We start from the raw sequence: 14,105 nt of genomic DNA, 5'->3' as shown, positions 1-14,105 counted from the left end.
GTGCCACGTTGCATGTCAGGACGTGAAAGAAAAAGTCTGCCCCATTTCCCCTGCTGTTTGCTGGTTATGTGCAAGATACTTCCCCCACTACTAGCTCACCCTCCCTTTGGGAATGTCATGGTTGTTTCAGACTGGTGCACTTCACTGCTGCCTTATCGGTACTGAAAGTTGTAATCTATTAACGTGTAACAATTTGACACAGAATAAAATAATGATCTTATAGATGACTCACATTCCCCACAGAATAAACAGTAAGCCTCTTCTCGCTTCTCCCTGCTCTCCAACATGAAAATAAAATTGCATTCCCTCCAATTACAACAGCAAGACCCAAGCTTACAAAAGCACTTATATACTAAACTACCTCCTCAAAAACGGACATCCCACACAAGACTGTATGTTTTACCCACCGACAGAAACTGTACTGTACTTGTGACCTGATCTACATTTCCTTCTATTGGTTCTTTTTTTCAATCCAAGACTTGGACTTCCTTGTGCCTTTTCTCTCATTCTCTCGTCTTTCCTTCTCACCCTACATTCTTTCTTTTCTTCTCTCTTCTGTTTTCTTCCTCTTACTCCCATTCACCTTCTGATCTCTCCTCGTCCTTATTTTTCCTATCTTTCCTCCTCTACAATTCACATCACCTTTTTCACATCAGAACTTAAACATCTGACAAAGAATCACGAAAACAGATGAATAATTTTCCAACAACATTGAGTTTGCAGGATCCCTGCCAAAAGGAACATTCGATAAGCACAACACAAAGGTTGAGTAAGCTATACAACACAGCTCAGAACAGCACAAAAAGCGCAGGCAAAGTTCATTAAAGCAACAAGCGGCAGGAAAGGTACTTGCAACAAACAGAAATACTTACTCACCATCCAGAGTCTTCCTTTTAACTATTTTGGCTTTTCACCTTCAGACCTCAGCACACCATTTCAAAGAGTGTCCACTGACCAGTAGTCCTCTTCCCTACAAATTCTTAGTGTTGCCACTGCAGATTTTCTCATTTGCTAGCATTGTTTACTCACTAATTTTAGCACGGTAAGCCGTTTAGTGAAGTGTAGCTCTAAACAAAAGCTGAGAGCTTTGATAATATTTATAAATGGTTGCTTTCACTGATAATTCAGGCATGCGGTCACACCTTTATTCAGACAGAAGTTTGGTAGAGCCTAGAGCAAACCAATCCCAAATAGGAAGACATGGGGCTTACCATTCACCTGTTGAGGGGAGTACGGCTCAGATCCAGAATCAGGAGGAGATTCAGGTAAAGTGCTGAGAAGACAAAAGTGTTGCACAGCATTCCGTTATAAGGTAAAAATGATTAAATGCTATGGCTTAACACGTAGCCTAACTTAAAAGAGAATCTAGCAGATATAGTATTCAATCAAGGATTTTATTAACAAATACCTAATCCTTTCTTGACCAATTGGCCGGTTGGAATCGCACTCCTATACTGTGAATGTTGGCTTTAAAAATGAACCAAAACCATTGGAATAACAAGTTCTTTACCAACACTCATGGCTAGGAGTTGCTGAAATCAATAGATGCAGAGGACAAGGAGACAAAGTAAGTTTTGAAAAATAGCAGGGGGAGGAATGGAGCGAACGGCAATAATGATGTCAGACAGACCAAGTGTCCCTGATTTTAATGGAGTAAGTTTTGAATAATGTGTTTCATAGGATTCTCATTCTTTTAACAAATCCAGTATTGAAACATTGAAAAGAATTTATCACGCAACTCCCAGCAACCTGGCTCCACCTTTTTAGTATTGAGAAACCACATTAAAAGCATTTATATTTCACAAGGCCCGTGGTGCAGAACACTAGGATTAGGAGAGAAAATGGGATAAGTCAATGCAGGTGATATCAAGCTTGGGCTGAACTGTTCAGAAGGGAGTTGCATCAGTCCCAATGAAGCAAACGAGTAGTTGGGCAGAAAACTATATGAAAAATGGCCAGATCAAACCCTGAAAGTTAGATCAAGCAAAGAGGTAAATGCCAAAAGCATCGTTAGAAGGGCCCAAACTGATTTATCACAAAATACCTATTTACATCCTCGTTGCCGATTCCCTCCACAATCCCATTTTTACCCTCACCCACATGAGATTGGATACACTTCCTGAGCTTCTCTCCATTGTGCAATGATCAAAATCGAGATTTGTATTTGTTACTCTGAATCCTGTGCACTTTCTCGCTATGTTTGTATAAGTACGGTGGCCCAACCTGAACATGATATACCTGCTGAGAATTTCCTCATGACTTTTACCAATCGGCTGCTGTTTATAGATCTAACTAGTTACAATGGTTAATTGGGAGATTCTGCAAGGAAGTTCCTGGTGCATATATGGACCAATTAATGCTTTATAAAGTATTGGTTTTAATTCCTTAGATTTACTAGTGGGGCCAATTTTGACTTTCAGCAGACTTTGAGCAGATGGTGGATGAAGTGATCAGACCACCACCCAATGTCATCTGTGAAAGGGTCACTTAAATCTCACTGGAGAGCTGCCCACATGTTTCTGCAATGGTAGGCAGCTCGCTGAATTGAAGGACAGGATTTCCAGCGATCTTGGTGCCTATTAAAAGAATGTGTGAGCCTCTTAAAAGTGAGTAGTCTTTTTACTCTGCTGTAATATTTGCTGTGAGTCCAAAATTTGGAGTGATAGATATCATATTCAAGAGCCCCAAGGTTTAGTGACTCAGCACTGGAGATTTTCATGGAGCAGGTGAGAGCCGACAAAGAAGTCCTCTTCCCCACTGATGTCAAGGTAGACCCTCCAGAAGATCGGCACGGAGATAGCAGAAAATAGAAATGGCAGAAGCAGCACACCTGGAATATGGGTTCAGTGCTGCAAGAGGGTCAAAGAGCTTACCCAGACAGAAAGGGTGAGAATTATGATTTGCCATCTCTGTTTTGCTGCATTAGACTTTCCGATAGCACTTCCTCCCCCTCACATTGCAAACACTTCCCTTCCCACTTTCCTTGCTTGTCCTGCAATCACATGGTGATCTTGCACCAACCCTCCTTCTCATTCTAATCTCTCTCTCACACACACACACACACCTGTTTTCCTCACAACTGCACAAACTGCATGACGCTTTTAGCTGGTAGCAACTAGAAAGCCTCTGTTGACTCCTTTCATATTTCACACAGGAGCCATTTTCTTGTACATGACCTACTCACATGCTGTTTCTCCTTCTCAGCATGCCTACTATCAGAAGATGCTCCACACATCTGCATAATACTTTACAAGAATGATACACTAACTCACTCCTACTCTTTCTGCAGGATACACTAGCACACAACAACTGGGAGAGGATCTGAGCCAAAGGAGGGTCAGCTTTCACTCAAGGAGCAACTTGACTGCAGTCAATCACACCCCATACTTAGGGGAAGCCTGCTATATTAGGAGAATCTACAGCCCCTTCCTGCTGGCTTCTGGAGTCTCTGAGGAACATGATACACTAGTTGGCTTTGGCAAAGAGGGCTTCAGTCACTGTTTGATGCAGCCATTGTCTGCAAACTGAGCAATATGACTGATAGCATCTGCTGGAACCTGGAAAGACCTTGAGGCAAAATGCACTGAGGGCTCTAGTGACTTTCACTGCTACAGGAAATGCATGGCTAGCTGTGGAAATGGGCTGCTGGTCTTGCTGCAAGTGGATGTGCATCTCCCCGATAAAGAGCAGTCTCCTCATTCAAGCAGTCCTCCTCCTTTGTGGATTCCCAACTACCCCAACTGCAGCTCCCTGTGGTTCCCCCACTTGCTGTTGCTGCTCTTCCTGCAACCAGAATGCAGCGACTGAGACAAATCCCATGTTATGAGCATCCAGAAGCTCCCTGAGCTTTTTGAAGGCTTCGTAGCAAGTTGTACCATAAATCAAATCAATGTCCATGTCTGCAAGCAATGTTTTTTTCCTCTAAACAAATGCCAATGACCTGAGTACTTGCTGAGTGCCCCTTTAAATAACACTTCAAATGACTGTTCTTGGTCTGTGCTGCTCAATACTCTGTGTGATTTCAGGCAAAAATTGGCTTCAGAGTCCGACTGACGTCACAGGATCCTGCTTTGAATACGATAATGAGCTCCCATCTAAAACAGACAGGCACTTGGGACACCCTTATAAAGGCCCTAATCAAAATGGGGGTGGGCTGATCAGGAGCGGAAATGGGAAAGTTCATACCTGGCAGAGGCTGTGAAAATCAGCCCCACCATCTATCTCGCAGTTAATACACCCAACATTTTATTGGCATGCTGTCCTTCACTGTGGGAAGCTTTCAATGTTTGGTCAAGTATTACACTAGGAATTTTTTATTGACTTCACTTAATGGTATACTCTTTATGCTGTAATCACCTTTGTTATTTTAGTGATGGTGTGTGCTACTTAATTTCTTTCAATGTTATATATCATCTGCGATTCTTCTATTCCACTGCTAATTCTTTATCTTCCTTTACTTGTCTGACTGTTATCTTTTTCTTATCATTTGGTGCCAGAGACATTCTAATATAATACTATTTATAAATATCGTGATCGTCAACAGCTCCAGCATTCTTCATTGGCCAAAGCCCTATCAGCTCATCGATTGCAGTGCTTTGTTTCCTATTAGCTGGTCAGATGGTTTCTCAACTTTGTCTGAGAGCTGGGGACAGTGAGCCAATCTGGGGAGGGATAAGAGCTGAGCAAAGTTCAATCTGTTCTACAATGTCTTTATTTTTGCTGTGACCTTTTCAGTGTATTTCTTTTGTTTCCAGGCCACCGTAGCAGAGAAAATCCAGTCAGAAGGGTCTACAAAAAAATCCAGTTCCTAATAATGATCAGTCAAAATCAATATAATTGCAAGTTAGTAATTCAGCTAAGGCTCCAGGGGTTAAAAGAATCTGTACAACTGACCCTTTTTATTAATTTCAGCTAGACCACACAGGCTGTTTTGATTCAAGTTGTATAATGTAAAGGTTTATCAGATACAAGCTCTTTTTTGAAAGCAGTGTTTGCATGGTAGATACAATTTAAACATTGGGAGCCAGTCTGTACCAGGCTGACAAAATGGACTTAATCAACATACTTCTGCTAGTGGGGGAGGGGAGACTTCCTTTAAAAGCACCATTCCTCTGCTGTATATGTCCAAGTTCAAAGTTCAAAGAACAACACCACCACTACATAAAGTATATAGAAGATCCCACATAGTATTCTGGTCACTATACTGCGGAATAGTTATGAACCAACAGTCCAGAAATTCTTTGACACCTGGTTTCCTGCTAGAACAAGAAGGAAGAGGCCAGCGAAACCCCCAGCTAATCAACAGAAACCTGGTTGTGCCATGGCTCCACTGTTTCAGGGAGGTCCCTCAATCTCTGTAAGGTGCAGAATATCTGTCCACCTTGTACAAAGCAAATTGCAATGCGGGATGTGCAGTATAAGGCTTTGAAAGGGTTAATTTTGAGAGAGTGTAAAGAATACCTCCTACCATGATGATGTAAGAGATCACATATGAGAGACACTTGAGAACAGATACAGCATGACTTTTGAAGGAGTCACACAGGATAGGTGGACTGTAAATAGTCATAATGTAATAAATTAAAGTTTAACTACTACAGATTAAGAATCTCTTTGGCTAGATTAAATAAGGTGGCAGCATAACAAACCAACATATAACATCACGTTCAGCAGTGGGATCGAAAACAACAGAAGTTCTTACTATCCTACACCCAGAAGAAAAATTTGCAGCAACTGGCCGAAAAGGTCTGACCTGGAAAAAAGCACCAAAAAACTGCAAATCTCGAGAAGAGGCTGAGAGAAGCTCCACAGAGCAGAAGCGTGGTTGCCTGCAAATCAATTCCATTGATCGGATGAGTTACAGTGCCGACAGTCGAGGAATCACATTAAAAGCCTTTGAAGGGTTTAGAGTAATTTTCTGAAGGTATCGTGCGAGAAATAAAAGGAGAAAACCCCAATCCTTTGTTCAGGCTGAATGCGAAGGTGAAGAGCAAGCATGGGAAGCCCCTGAACACAGCAGTGACACTCCATAAATTGAAGTTCTCAAAGAAAGGGGAAAACCCTAGAACAGTCTATTAAAAAAGCAGGGAACTCTCAAACAGCTGTGTCAACTCCATTAAGGTAAGCTGAATAAACAAACAAAGTGAAGTGCTCTTGCAAAGGAGAAAACCCTAAATTAGCCTATTAAAACAGCAGGGAACATTAGAGAGCATCTGCAACACTCCATTAAAGCAAGCTAGCTTGAAAAAAAGAGTTTCTTAAAGGGGAACACTAAAAAAAAAGCCTATAAAATAAAGCAACATGGATCAAAATTTGGGAATGCCGGAGAGTTTCTAAAGTCAAGAGGGACCCAATCAGTTTCAAAACTGGGTATTATGGAGAAAAAAGTTTCTCACATACAGAATTGCATCTATGTTAGACAGCCAGTCTGAATTAGAGCAAGTGAATACACTGTTATATTCAATTGGGGCTATAGCAGATGATATGATTGCCAGACAAGGTCTTAATGAGGCATCTGCCAAATTTTACGAATTTTGAAAAGCTTTTCTTATTTCAACTTGCAGAGTAATAAGATTTTAGAAAGAGCAAGATTCAACAAAACATACGAACAAACGAAGTAGGATCAGGAGTAGGCCACTCAGCCCCTCAAGCCTGCTCCGCCATTCAATAAGATGAAGGCTGATCTGATTGTAACCTCAACTCCACATTCCCGCCTACCCCAATTTCCTTGCTTATTAAGAATCTATCTACCTCTGCCTTAGAAATCTTTAAAGATTCTGCTTTCACCACCGTTTAAGGAAGAGCCTTCCAAAGACTTAGAGCCCCCTGAGAGAAAATTTTCTTCTCATCTCTGTCTTAAATGGGTGACCCCTTATTTTTAAGCAGTGACCCCTAGTTCTAGATTCTCCCACAAGGGGAAACATCCTTTCTATATCCACTCTGTCAAGACCCCTCAGAATCTTATATGTTTCAATCAAGTCATCTCTTACTCTTCGAAACTCCAGCCTAGCCTGTCCAACCTTTCCTCATAAGACAACACGCCCATTCCAGGAATTAGTCTAGTAAAGCTTCTCTGAACAGTTTCCAACGTATTTACATCCTTCCTTAAATAAGGAGACCAATACTGTACACAGTACTCCAGATGTGGTCTCACCAATACCCTGTATAACTGAAGCATAACCTCCCTACTTTTGTATTCAATTCACCTCGCAATAAATGATAACATTCGAATAGCTTTCCTAATTACTTGCCGTACCTGCGTTCTAACCTTTTGCAATTCATGCACTAGGACACCCAGATGCCTTTGCATCTCAGAGCTCCGCAATCTCTCACCATTTAGATAATATGCTTCGTTTTATTCTTCCTGCCAAAAAGGGTCCAGAAACCGGGCACTACAGTCAATGCTTTTATCAGTGACCTTTGCAGAATAGCTGAGGGATGTGACTATGAAGACCTTAAGGAAAAACTGATAAGAGATCATACTGTTGTGGGTGTTGCTGATGAATCCCTAGCAGATTATTTGCAGTCTAAAGAAGACCTCACCCTGGATAAATTTATTCAGCTGGTGAGGCAAGCTGATGTCCGAAAGAACAACAGAGCAATCCTGCAAGGTGAAGAAAGACTTTCGTTCAGGAAACCTCCTGCAACCATTCAGTTCCTTCACCAGAGGGCTGAAAAAGAGGCATCAGGAAAAAAAGGTACACTGGGGGGGCGGAGGGGAAGAAGCGAAAGATGCCATTAAATCCTGCTGGCGATGTGGCGCCAAAAGTACCCACAGACACAAACAATGTCCTGAGAATAGAGCAGAATGCTTTTATTATAGAAAATTTGGGCATTTCAGTAAAATGTGCCAAAATAAAATCTTGACTACCTTAAATTCTCAAGAAAAAGCATTTAAGAATAGAGTGGTTAATGAAATAAAAACAAGAAATGCTGGAAATACTCAGCAGGTCTGGCAGCATCTGTGGAGAGAGAAGCAGAGTTAATGTTTCAGGTCAGTGACCCTTCATCAGAACTGGCAAATGTTAGAAACGTAAAAGGTTTTAAGCAAATCAATCGGGGGTGAGGCAAGAGATAATAAAAGGCAAGGCGCTGATAGGACAGAGGGTCACAGAGAATAATTGACCAGAAGGTCATGGAGCAAAGGTAAACGTGTATGTTAATGGTGTGCTGAAAGAGAAAGTGTTAGTGCAGAGAGGGTGTTAATCGACAGAAAAATGAACAGCCCTGGCCCAAAGCACAAACATGAAAAAAAGTGGGTAGGCACATGGTAAAAAAAATGAATGATGAAACAACTGAAATAAAATAAACAAATAAAAAACAATGAATAATAAAAAAGAAAAAATAACTAAAGATAAAAAGGGGGGCCCGTCATGTTCTGAAATTATTGAACTCAATGCTCATCCCAGCAGGCTATAGCGTGCCTAATTGGTAAGTGAGATGCTGTTCCTTGAGCTTGCATTGCTGTTCACTGGAACACTGCGGCAAGCCCAGGACAGAGATGTGAGCATGAGAGCAGGGGGCGTGTGTTAAAATGGCAAGCAACCGTAAGCTTGGAGTCATGCTTTCGGGCTAAGCAGAGGTGTTCCGTAAAGCGGTCACCCAATCTGTTTTTGGTCTCCCCAATGTAGAGGAGACCACATTGTGAGCAGCAAATACAGTATACTAAATTGAAAGAAGTACAAGTAAATTGCTGCTTCACCTGAAAGGAGTTTCTGGGGCCTTGGATAGTGAGGAGAGAGGAGGTAAAAGGGCAGGTGTTACACCTCCTGCGATTGCATGGGAAGGTGCTGTGGGAAGGGGATGAGGTGTTAGGGGTAATGGAGGAGTGGACCAGGGTGTTGTGGCGGGAACAATCCCTTCGGAATGCTGACAGGGGAGGGGAAGATGCATTTGGTATTGGCATCACGCTGGATGTGGTGGAAATGGCGGGGGATGATCCTTTAGATGTGGAGGCTGGTGGGGTGGAAAGTAAGGACAATGGGAACCCTGTCACGTTTCTGGGAGGGAGGGGAAGGAGTGAGGGTAGAGGTGCGGGAAATGGGCCAGACACGGTCAAGGGCCCTGTCAACCACAGTGGGGGGTGGGGGGGAGAATCCTTGGTTGAGGAAAAAGGAAGACATATCAGAAGTGCTGTCGTGGAAAGTTGCATCATCAGAGCAGATGCGTCGGAGACGGAGAAACTGGGAGAATGGAATGGAGTCCTTACGGGAGGCAGGGTGTGAAGAAGTGTAGTCGAGGTAGCTGTGGGAGTTGGTGTGCTTATAATGAATATTAGTAGATAACCTATCCCCAGAGATGGAGACAAAGAAGTCGAGGAAGGGAAGGGAAGTGTCGGAGATAGACCATGTAAAGGTGAGATAAGGGTGGAAATTGAAAGCAAAGTTGATAAAGATTTCCAGTTCAGGGCGGGAGCAGGAAATGGCACCGATACCGTCATCGATGTACCGGAAAAAGTGTTGGGGGAGGGGGCCTGAGTAGGACGGGAACAAGGAATGTTCAACATATCCCACAAAAAGACAGGCATAACTAGGACCCATGCAGGTACCCATAGCAACACATTTTACTTGAAGGCAGTGAATGGAGTTGAAGGAGTAGTTGTTCAATGTGAGAACAAGTTCAGCCAGGCGGAGGAGGGTGGTGATAGATGGGGACTGGTTGGGCCTCTGTTCAAGGAAGAAGTGGAGAGCCCTCAAACTGTCCTGGTGGGGGATGGAGGTGTAGAGAGATTGGACGTCCATAGTGAAGAGGAGGCAGTTGGGGCCAGGAAACTGGAAATTGTCAAAATGACAGTAGGGCGTCAGAAGAGTCACAGATATAGGATGGGAAGACACTGGACCAGGGGAGAAAAGATAGAGTCAGGATCGGAAGAAGTAAGTATAGTAGGGCAGGAACAGGCTGAGACAATGGGTCTGCCAGGACAGTCCTGTTTGTGGATTTTAGGAAGGAGGTAGAAGCGGGCTGTCTGGGGTTGTGGGAGTGGTTCATGAAGTTGGGCAACCTTTTGCAGCAGAGCAATCGGAACATTTTCTTGGTGAGATCAATGATCCGAATCAGGCAATTTGGTCTGCAGACATAAATGTCAATGGGCATATCACTAATTTCAAACTGGACACCGGAGTAAGTGTAACGGCCTTATCAGATAAAAAGCCGTGGCTATCCTCACTTTCTGCAACCAAGGGAAACTCAGTTACAAGGCCCAATAGGGGTTGAACGTGAAGTAAAGGGGAAATTACAGGTAACACTTCAGTACAAGGGAAAGCAGATATTAGAAACATTGTACGTCCTAAGAAATCAGAAGTTCTCACTCTTATGTAGAGGAGTTTGTTCATCTTATAGAGAAAGTAGAAGTAGTTAAACAACAAGAATCCAGGAGTCACTTTCAAGAGGAATTCCTGAAATTGTTCACATTTCTACAGAGACTGAGTTGGGACAGAGAGAGAACCCCCTACCCCGACCTGAGAACCGTGGAGAGTCCGGACTCCGCCAGAGAGCCCGGCCAACGGAGAACCCGCACAACACAGCACAGACCGCCATGCCGCCAAAAGATGACCAGAGCAAGAAAGAGAAATGCAGCAAGTTCCTGCAGGAGTTCTTCACGGACAGAAAATTTGGGAAGAAGTGACTCCAACAAATTCGTCAGGCACCAAGGCAAGGTGAAGAATGCATCTATGTCTGTTGGACATGCACCTGAAGTACTGTAACCTGCGTGGGTATGGACCAGGTGCTGGAAAGTGGGATTAGATTGGGTGGCTAGTTTTTTCAGCTGGGACGGACATGATGGTCAGAAAGGCCTCCTTCTGTGCTGTAATTTTTCTATGGTTCTATGGTTCTAAATTGCGAGCAAGGTTGGCCACAAGATTTCCAAGGGTAAGAAGATGAAAATCTTCTTCGAATACAGAAGGCACTTTACCATAGTGGATGATCTGCTGGTATATGATGAGAGACTGGTGATTCCAGAGTTACTCAGATAGGTATCTTGGATAAAATACACCAGGGTCATAAGCGCATAACTAAATGTAGAGCACGGGCTTAAGCCATGTAGTGTAGTGGCCAAGAATCTCGAAGGATATTGAAGAACTGATTTCAAATTGTGACGTACATGCAGTTCACACACAGGATAAGAGAGAACCTCTAATTTCAACCCAATTCCCAACTAGACAGTGGGAACGGTTGGTGATGGATTTATTCATCTTTGACGGAAGATCCAATCTAATTATAGTCGATTACTTCTGCAGATAGATTAAGGTTAAACGGATGTACACAACAACAACTGAAGCAGTCATCAGAGTTTTACAAGAGGTTTTCACAATACATGGTGATCAGATAGTATCTGATAAAGGACCAATATTTGCAAATGATTACCCCCTGCACTTTATGGAAAAATGTGGATTTGTTCATCTAACCAGTTCTCCCAGGTATCCACAATCAAATGGAGAAGCTGAGTGAGCAGTCAGAACCATTAAAATAATGTTGAAGAAAAATCAAGATTTCCAATTCATACTTCTGATCTACAGAAATGCTCTATTATTATGCGGATTAGCACCATCCGAACACTTAATGGAAAGAAAACTTTGAACACTGCTTCCAATTCTACCCAAGAAATTACTTCCAGGGTTACAAAGCAAGGATTATCAGAAAGTACAAGACAAAGAAAAGTCTTATTGAAAGAAACAAGCCCATAATTATAACAGGAAATACCGTACCAGAAACCTACCGAAGTTGTCAGAAGGTCAAAAGGCATGGGTATGAGACCAAAACAGAGGAGTAATTCTCCAGAAAGAGACAAATCAACAGTGATCTAAGAACTCTAGCAGGTGCTAAAAGAAGAAATAGAAGGAATCTTATTCCTTTACAACAAAGACATCAATCAGTCATATATTTAAACAAATCAGATGTTGAACTGGAAATTCAGAAAGCACCGAATACTATAAACCTTAATGAAGGCTGTCCAGGTCAAGAGATGAGAGATCAGAGAAAGACTACCAATCTACTACACCTGATGACAATAAGATCAGGGAGAGTTGTGAAGCCTCCTGACAGATTGAATCTATGAAGTCAGAGACTTGGGAGGAGATGGGGTAGTAAGTAAATAAAAAAGTGTATGTATGTAAATATATATTTGGATAAAGACTTGGGGGGAGATGTAGTATAAAGGGTCTGAAAGAGTTAATCTTGAGAGAGTGTAAAGAAATACTTCTCGCCATGATGATGTAAAAGATCACATGTGAGAGACACTCAAGAACTGATGCAGCTTTTGGAGGAGTCACACAGGCTAGGTGGACTGTAAATAGTTATAATGCAATAAAGATTAATATTTAACAATACAGACTAAGGATCTCTCTGGCTAGATTAAATAAGGTGGCAGCATACCAAACCAACATATAACAGGGTGGGGTGGGGGTGTTCCTCAGGCTCACTTGAGGGCCAGCATTGCCGTGGCAGAAGGTATGCTGAGTGAGTGGAGGTGTTCTGGATTCCACAAGGGCATATGCTAGCCCACTGATGGGAGTCCAGGGCCTGACAAGCAGGTTGGACTCTCAGAGTCTCAACATGTGGGGATAGGATGGGAAAGTGGAGTTGATGTAGAAGTTCAACCATGATCTTACTGAATGGTGGAGCAGGCTCTAGGGGCCATATGGCCTACTCTTGCTCCTATTTCCGATGTAAACAGCAAGAGAACGCGGCGGATTCCCAAGGTTGGGTGGAGAAGGACAACACCCCTGGTTAGGCAGCTGCTGCAGTTTCTGGCTGGATGGAGTCAGTGGGCACCAGAGATCTGCCCAAAGTGGCGCTTGAGCTTATTAACCCCATGTTAATATGGTAGGCTCAGCATTGGAGGGCACCATCAATCACAATCCTGACATAACAACAAGGATTGTGACCTAAGGAAATCTGGGACCATTAGAAAGAGCCAAAAGAGGAGAAATAAGGATACTTCAGGGTCTTAGGTCATTGGAAAGGGCGAAATAAGGTCTGGGCCGATTTTCCACTATATTGCACCCGGGAAATTCTTATTTCTCAAGGGAAAAGGGGGCAGAAACCCTTGACATCAGGGGCTGAATTTTCCTGCTGGTGGTGGGAAAGAAGTCGGGACTGTTTCCGGTCCCCAAACCCAATTTGGGGGGGAGCAATCACTCCTTGGGGTTTTCATGGGGGTGTTCCCTTAATTGGCATGGAGACAGGTTCTGTCCAATAAAGGGCAGTGGGTGGGCTTTCGAAGCTGGAGGGGCCAATCAGGCCTTCAAACCTGGATCTGCAGGCTGTAATTGAAGGTAAGAAAGAGGGCCCATCAACATGGAGGTGCCCTCTCTCCAACTTTTAAAAACATCTTTAAGTAAAAGAAGTGATACAGCAGCCAGGCCACCAGTTTTTGTGGGAGGTGGGTGGTGGGAATCCCTCCACAGTGTGGCCTGTGGCTGCTCTTACACCCAGGCAGGCAGGGAGGGCATCTAGGCCTGCTGGGAGCACTGGACCCCAGTCTGCTGCTTAATTAGCCCTTAACATCTTATTAGGCTACCGGCCCTGTGTGAGTGGGTAGCCCTGCTGGCACTGAACCTCCATACGCAAAATGGCCAGTTAACGGCACTGGGAAATTGAGATGCCAGCCAGTGCCGGTATGTTCGGGCCCCATCTGCCTCCATTCCCGCCCCTAGCGAGCCCAGAAATTCAGCCCCAGATTTCTGTTCCCTTTGTGTTGCCCTTGGTTTCTGGAACCTCCCTTAAAGAGAAGTAGAGCATCTGCACCTATAACAGTGGCAATCAAACCTTTGCTCTGGTAATGAGGGAAAATTCGGCTGTTTGCCCACAAAAAACCTCTTTAAGTTCACTGGCAGTGTGAAGAGAAGAAGGGGAGGAGGCAAAAAGACTGGTAAAATCTATTTGTTCCACAGCCATCCCGTGAACATAAGGATAGCAGCCAGGTGGCCCTCTAACTGTAGTGGCTGTATTTCTGACCCCTCTTTCTAGGTACAAGCTCCATCATGGAGTGGGCCTGTGTCAAGGTTATGTCAGATGTAGGATAATGAATTGAACCCGAAGAAAAGAGAAAGAACTTGCATTTATATTGTGCCTTTCACAACCGCAGGACATCCTGAAGTGCTTCACAG

General features: G+C 43.4%; 1 protein-coding gene across 5 annotated transcripts in view; it reads right to left on the bottom strand.

The window, feature by feature from the left end:
• Positions 1-14,105, bottom strand: part of myrf (myelin regulatory factor) — a 368,359-nt gene that overhangs the window by 116,451 nt on the left and 237,803 nt on the right. For 3 of the 5 annotated variants that reach the window (XM_068046165.1, XM_068046166.1, XM_068046167.1), the window contains exon 5: positions 1,212-1,273. In XM_068046165.1, coding sequence (XP_067902266.1) covers positions 1,212-1,273 — 62 coding nt within the window. Of the gene's footprint in view, positions 1-872; positions 1,097-1,211; positions 1,274-14,105 lie in introns of those variants that run through there. The other 2 variants (XM_068046168.1, XM_068046169.1) reach the window with 2 other exon arrangements.

This window comes from Heterodontus francisci, chromosome 14 (genome assembly GCF_036365525.1).
Source record: "Heterodontus francisci isolate sHetFra1 chromosome 14, sHetFra1.hap1, whole genome shotgun sequence".
In the NCBI taxonomy this organism is placed as follows: Eukaryota; Metazoa; Chordata; class Chondrichthyes; order Heterodontiformes; family Heterodontidae; genus Heterodontus; species Heterodontus francisci.
This window is presented reverse-complemented; position numbering and strand designations above follow the sequence as displayed.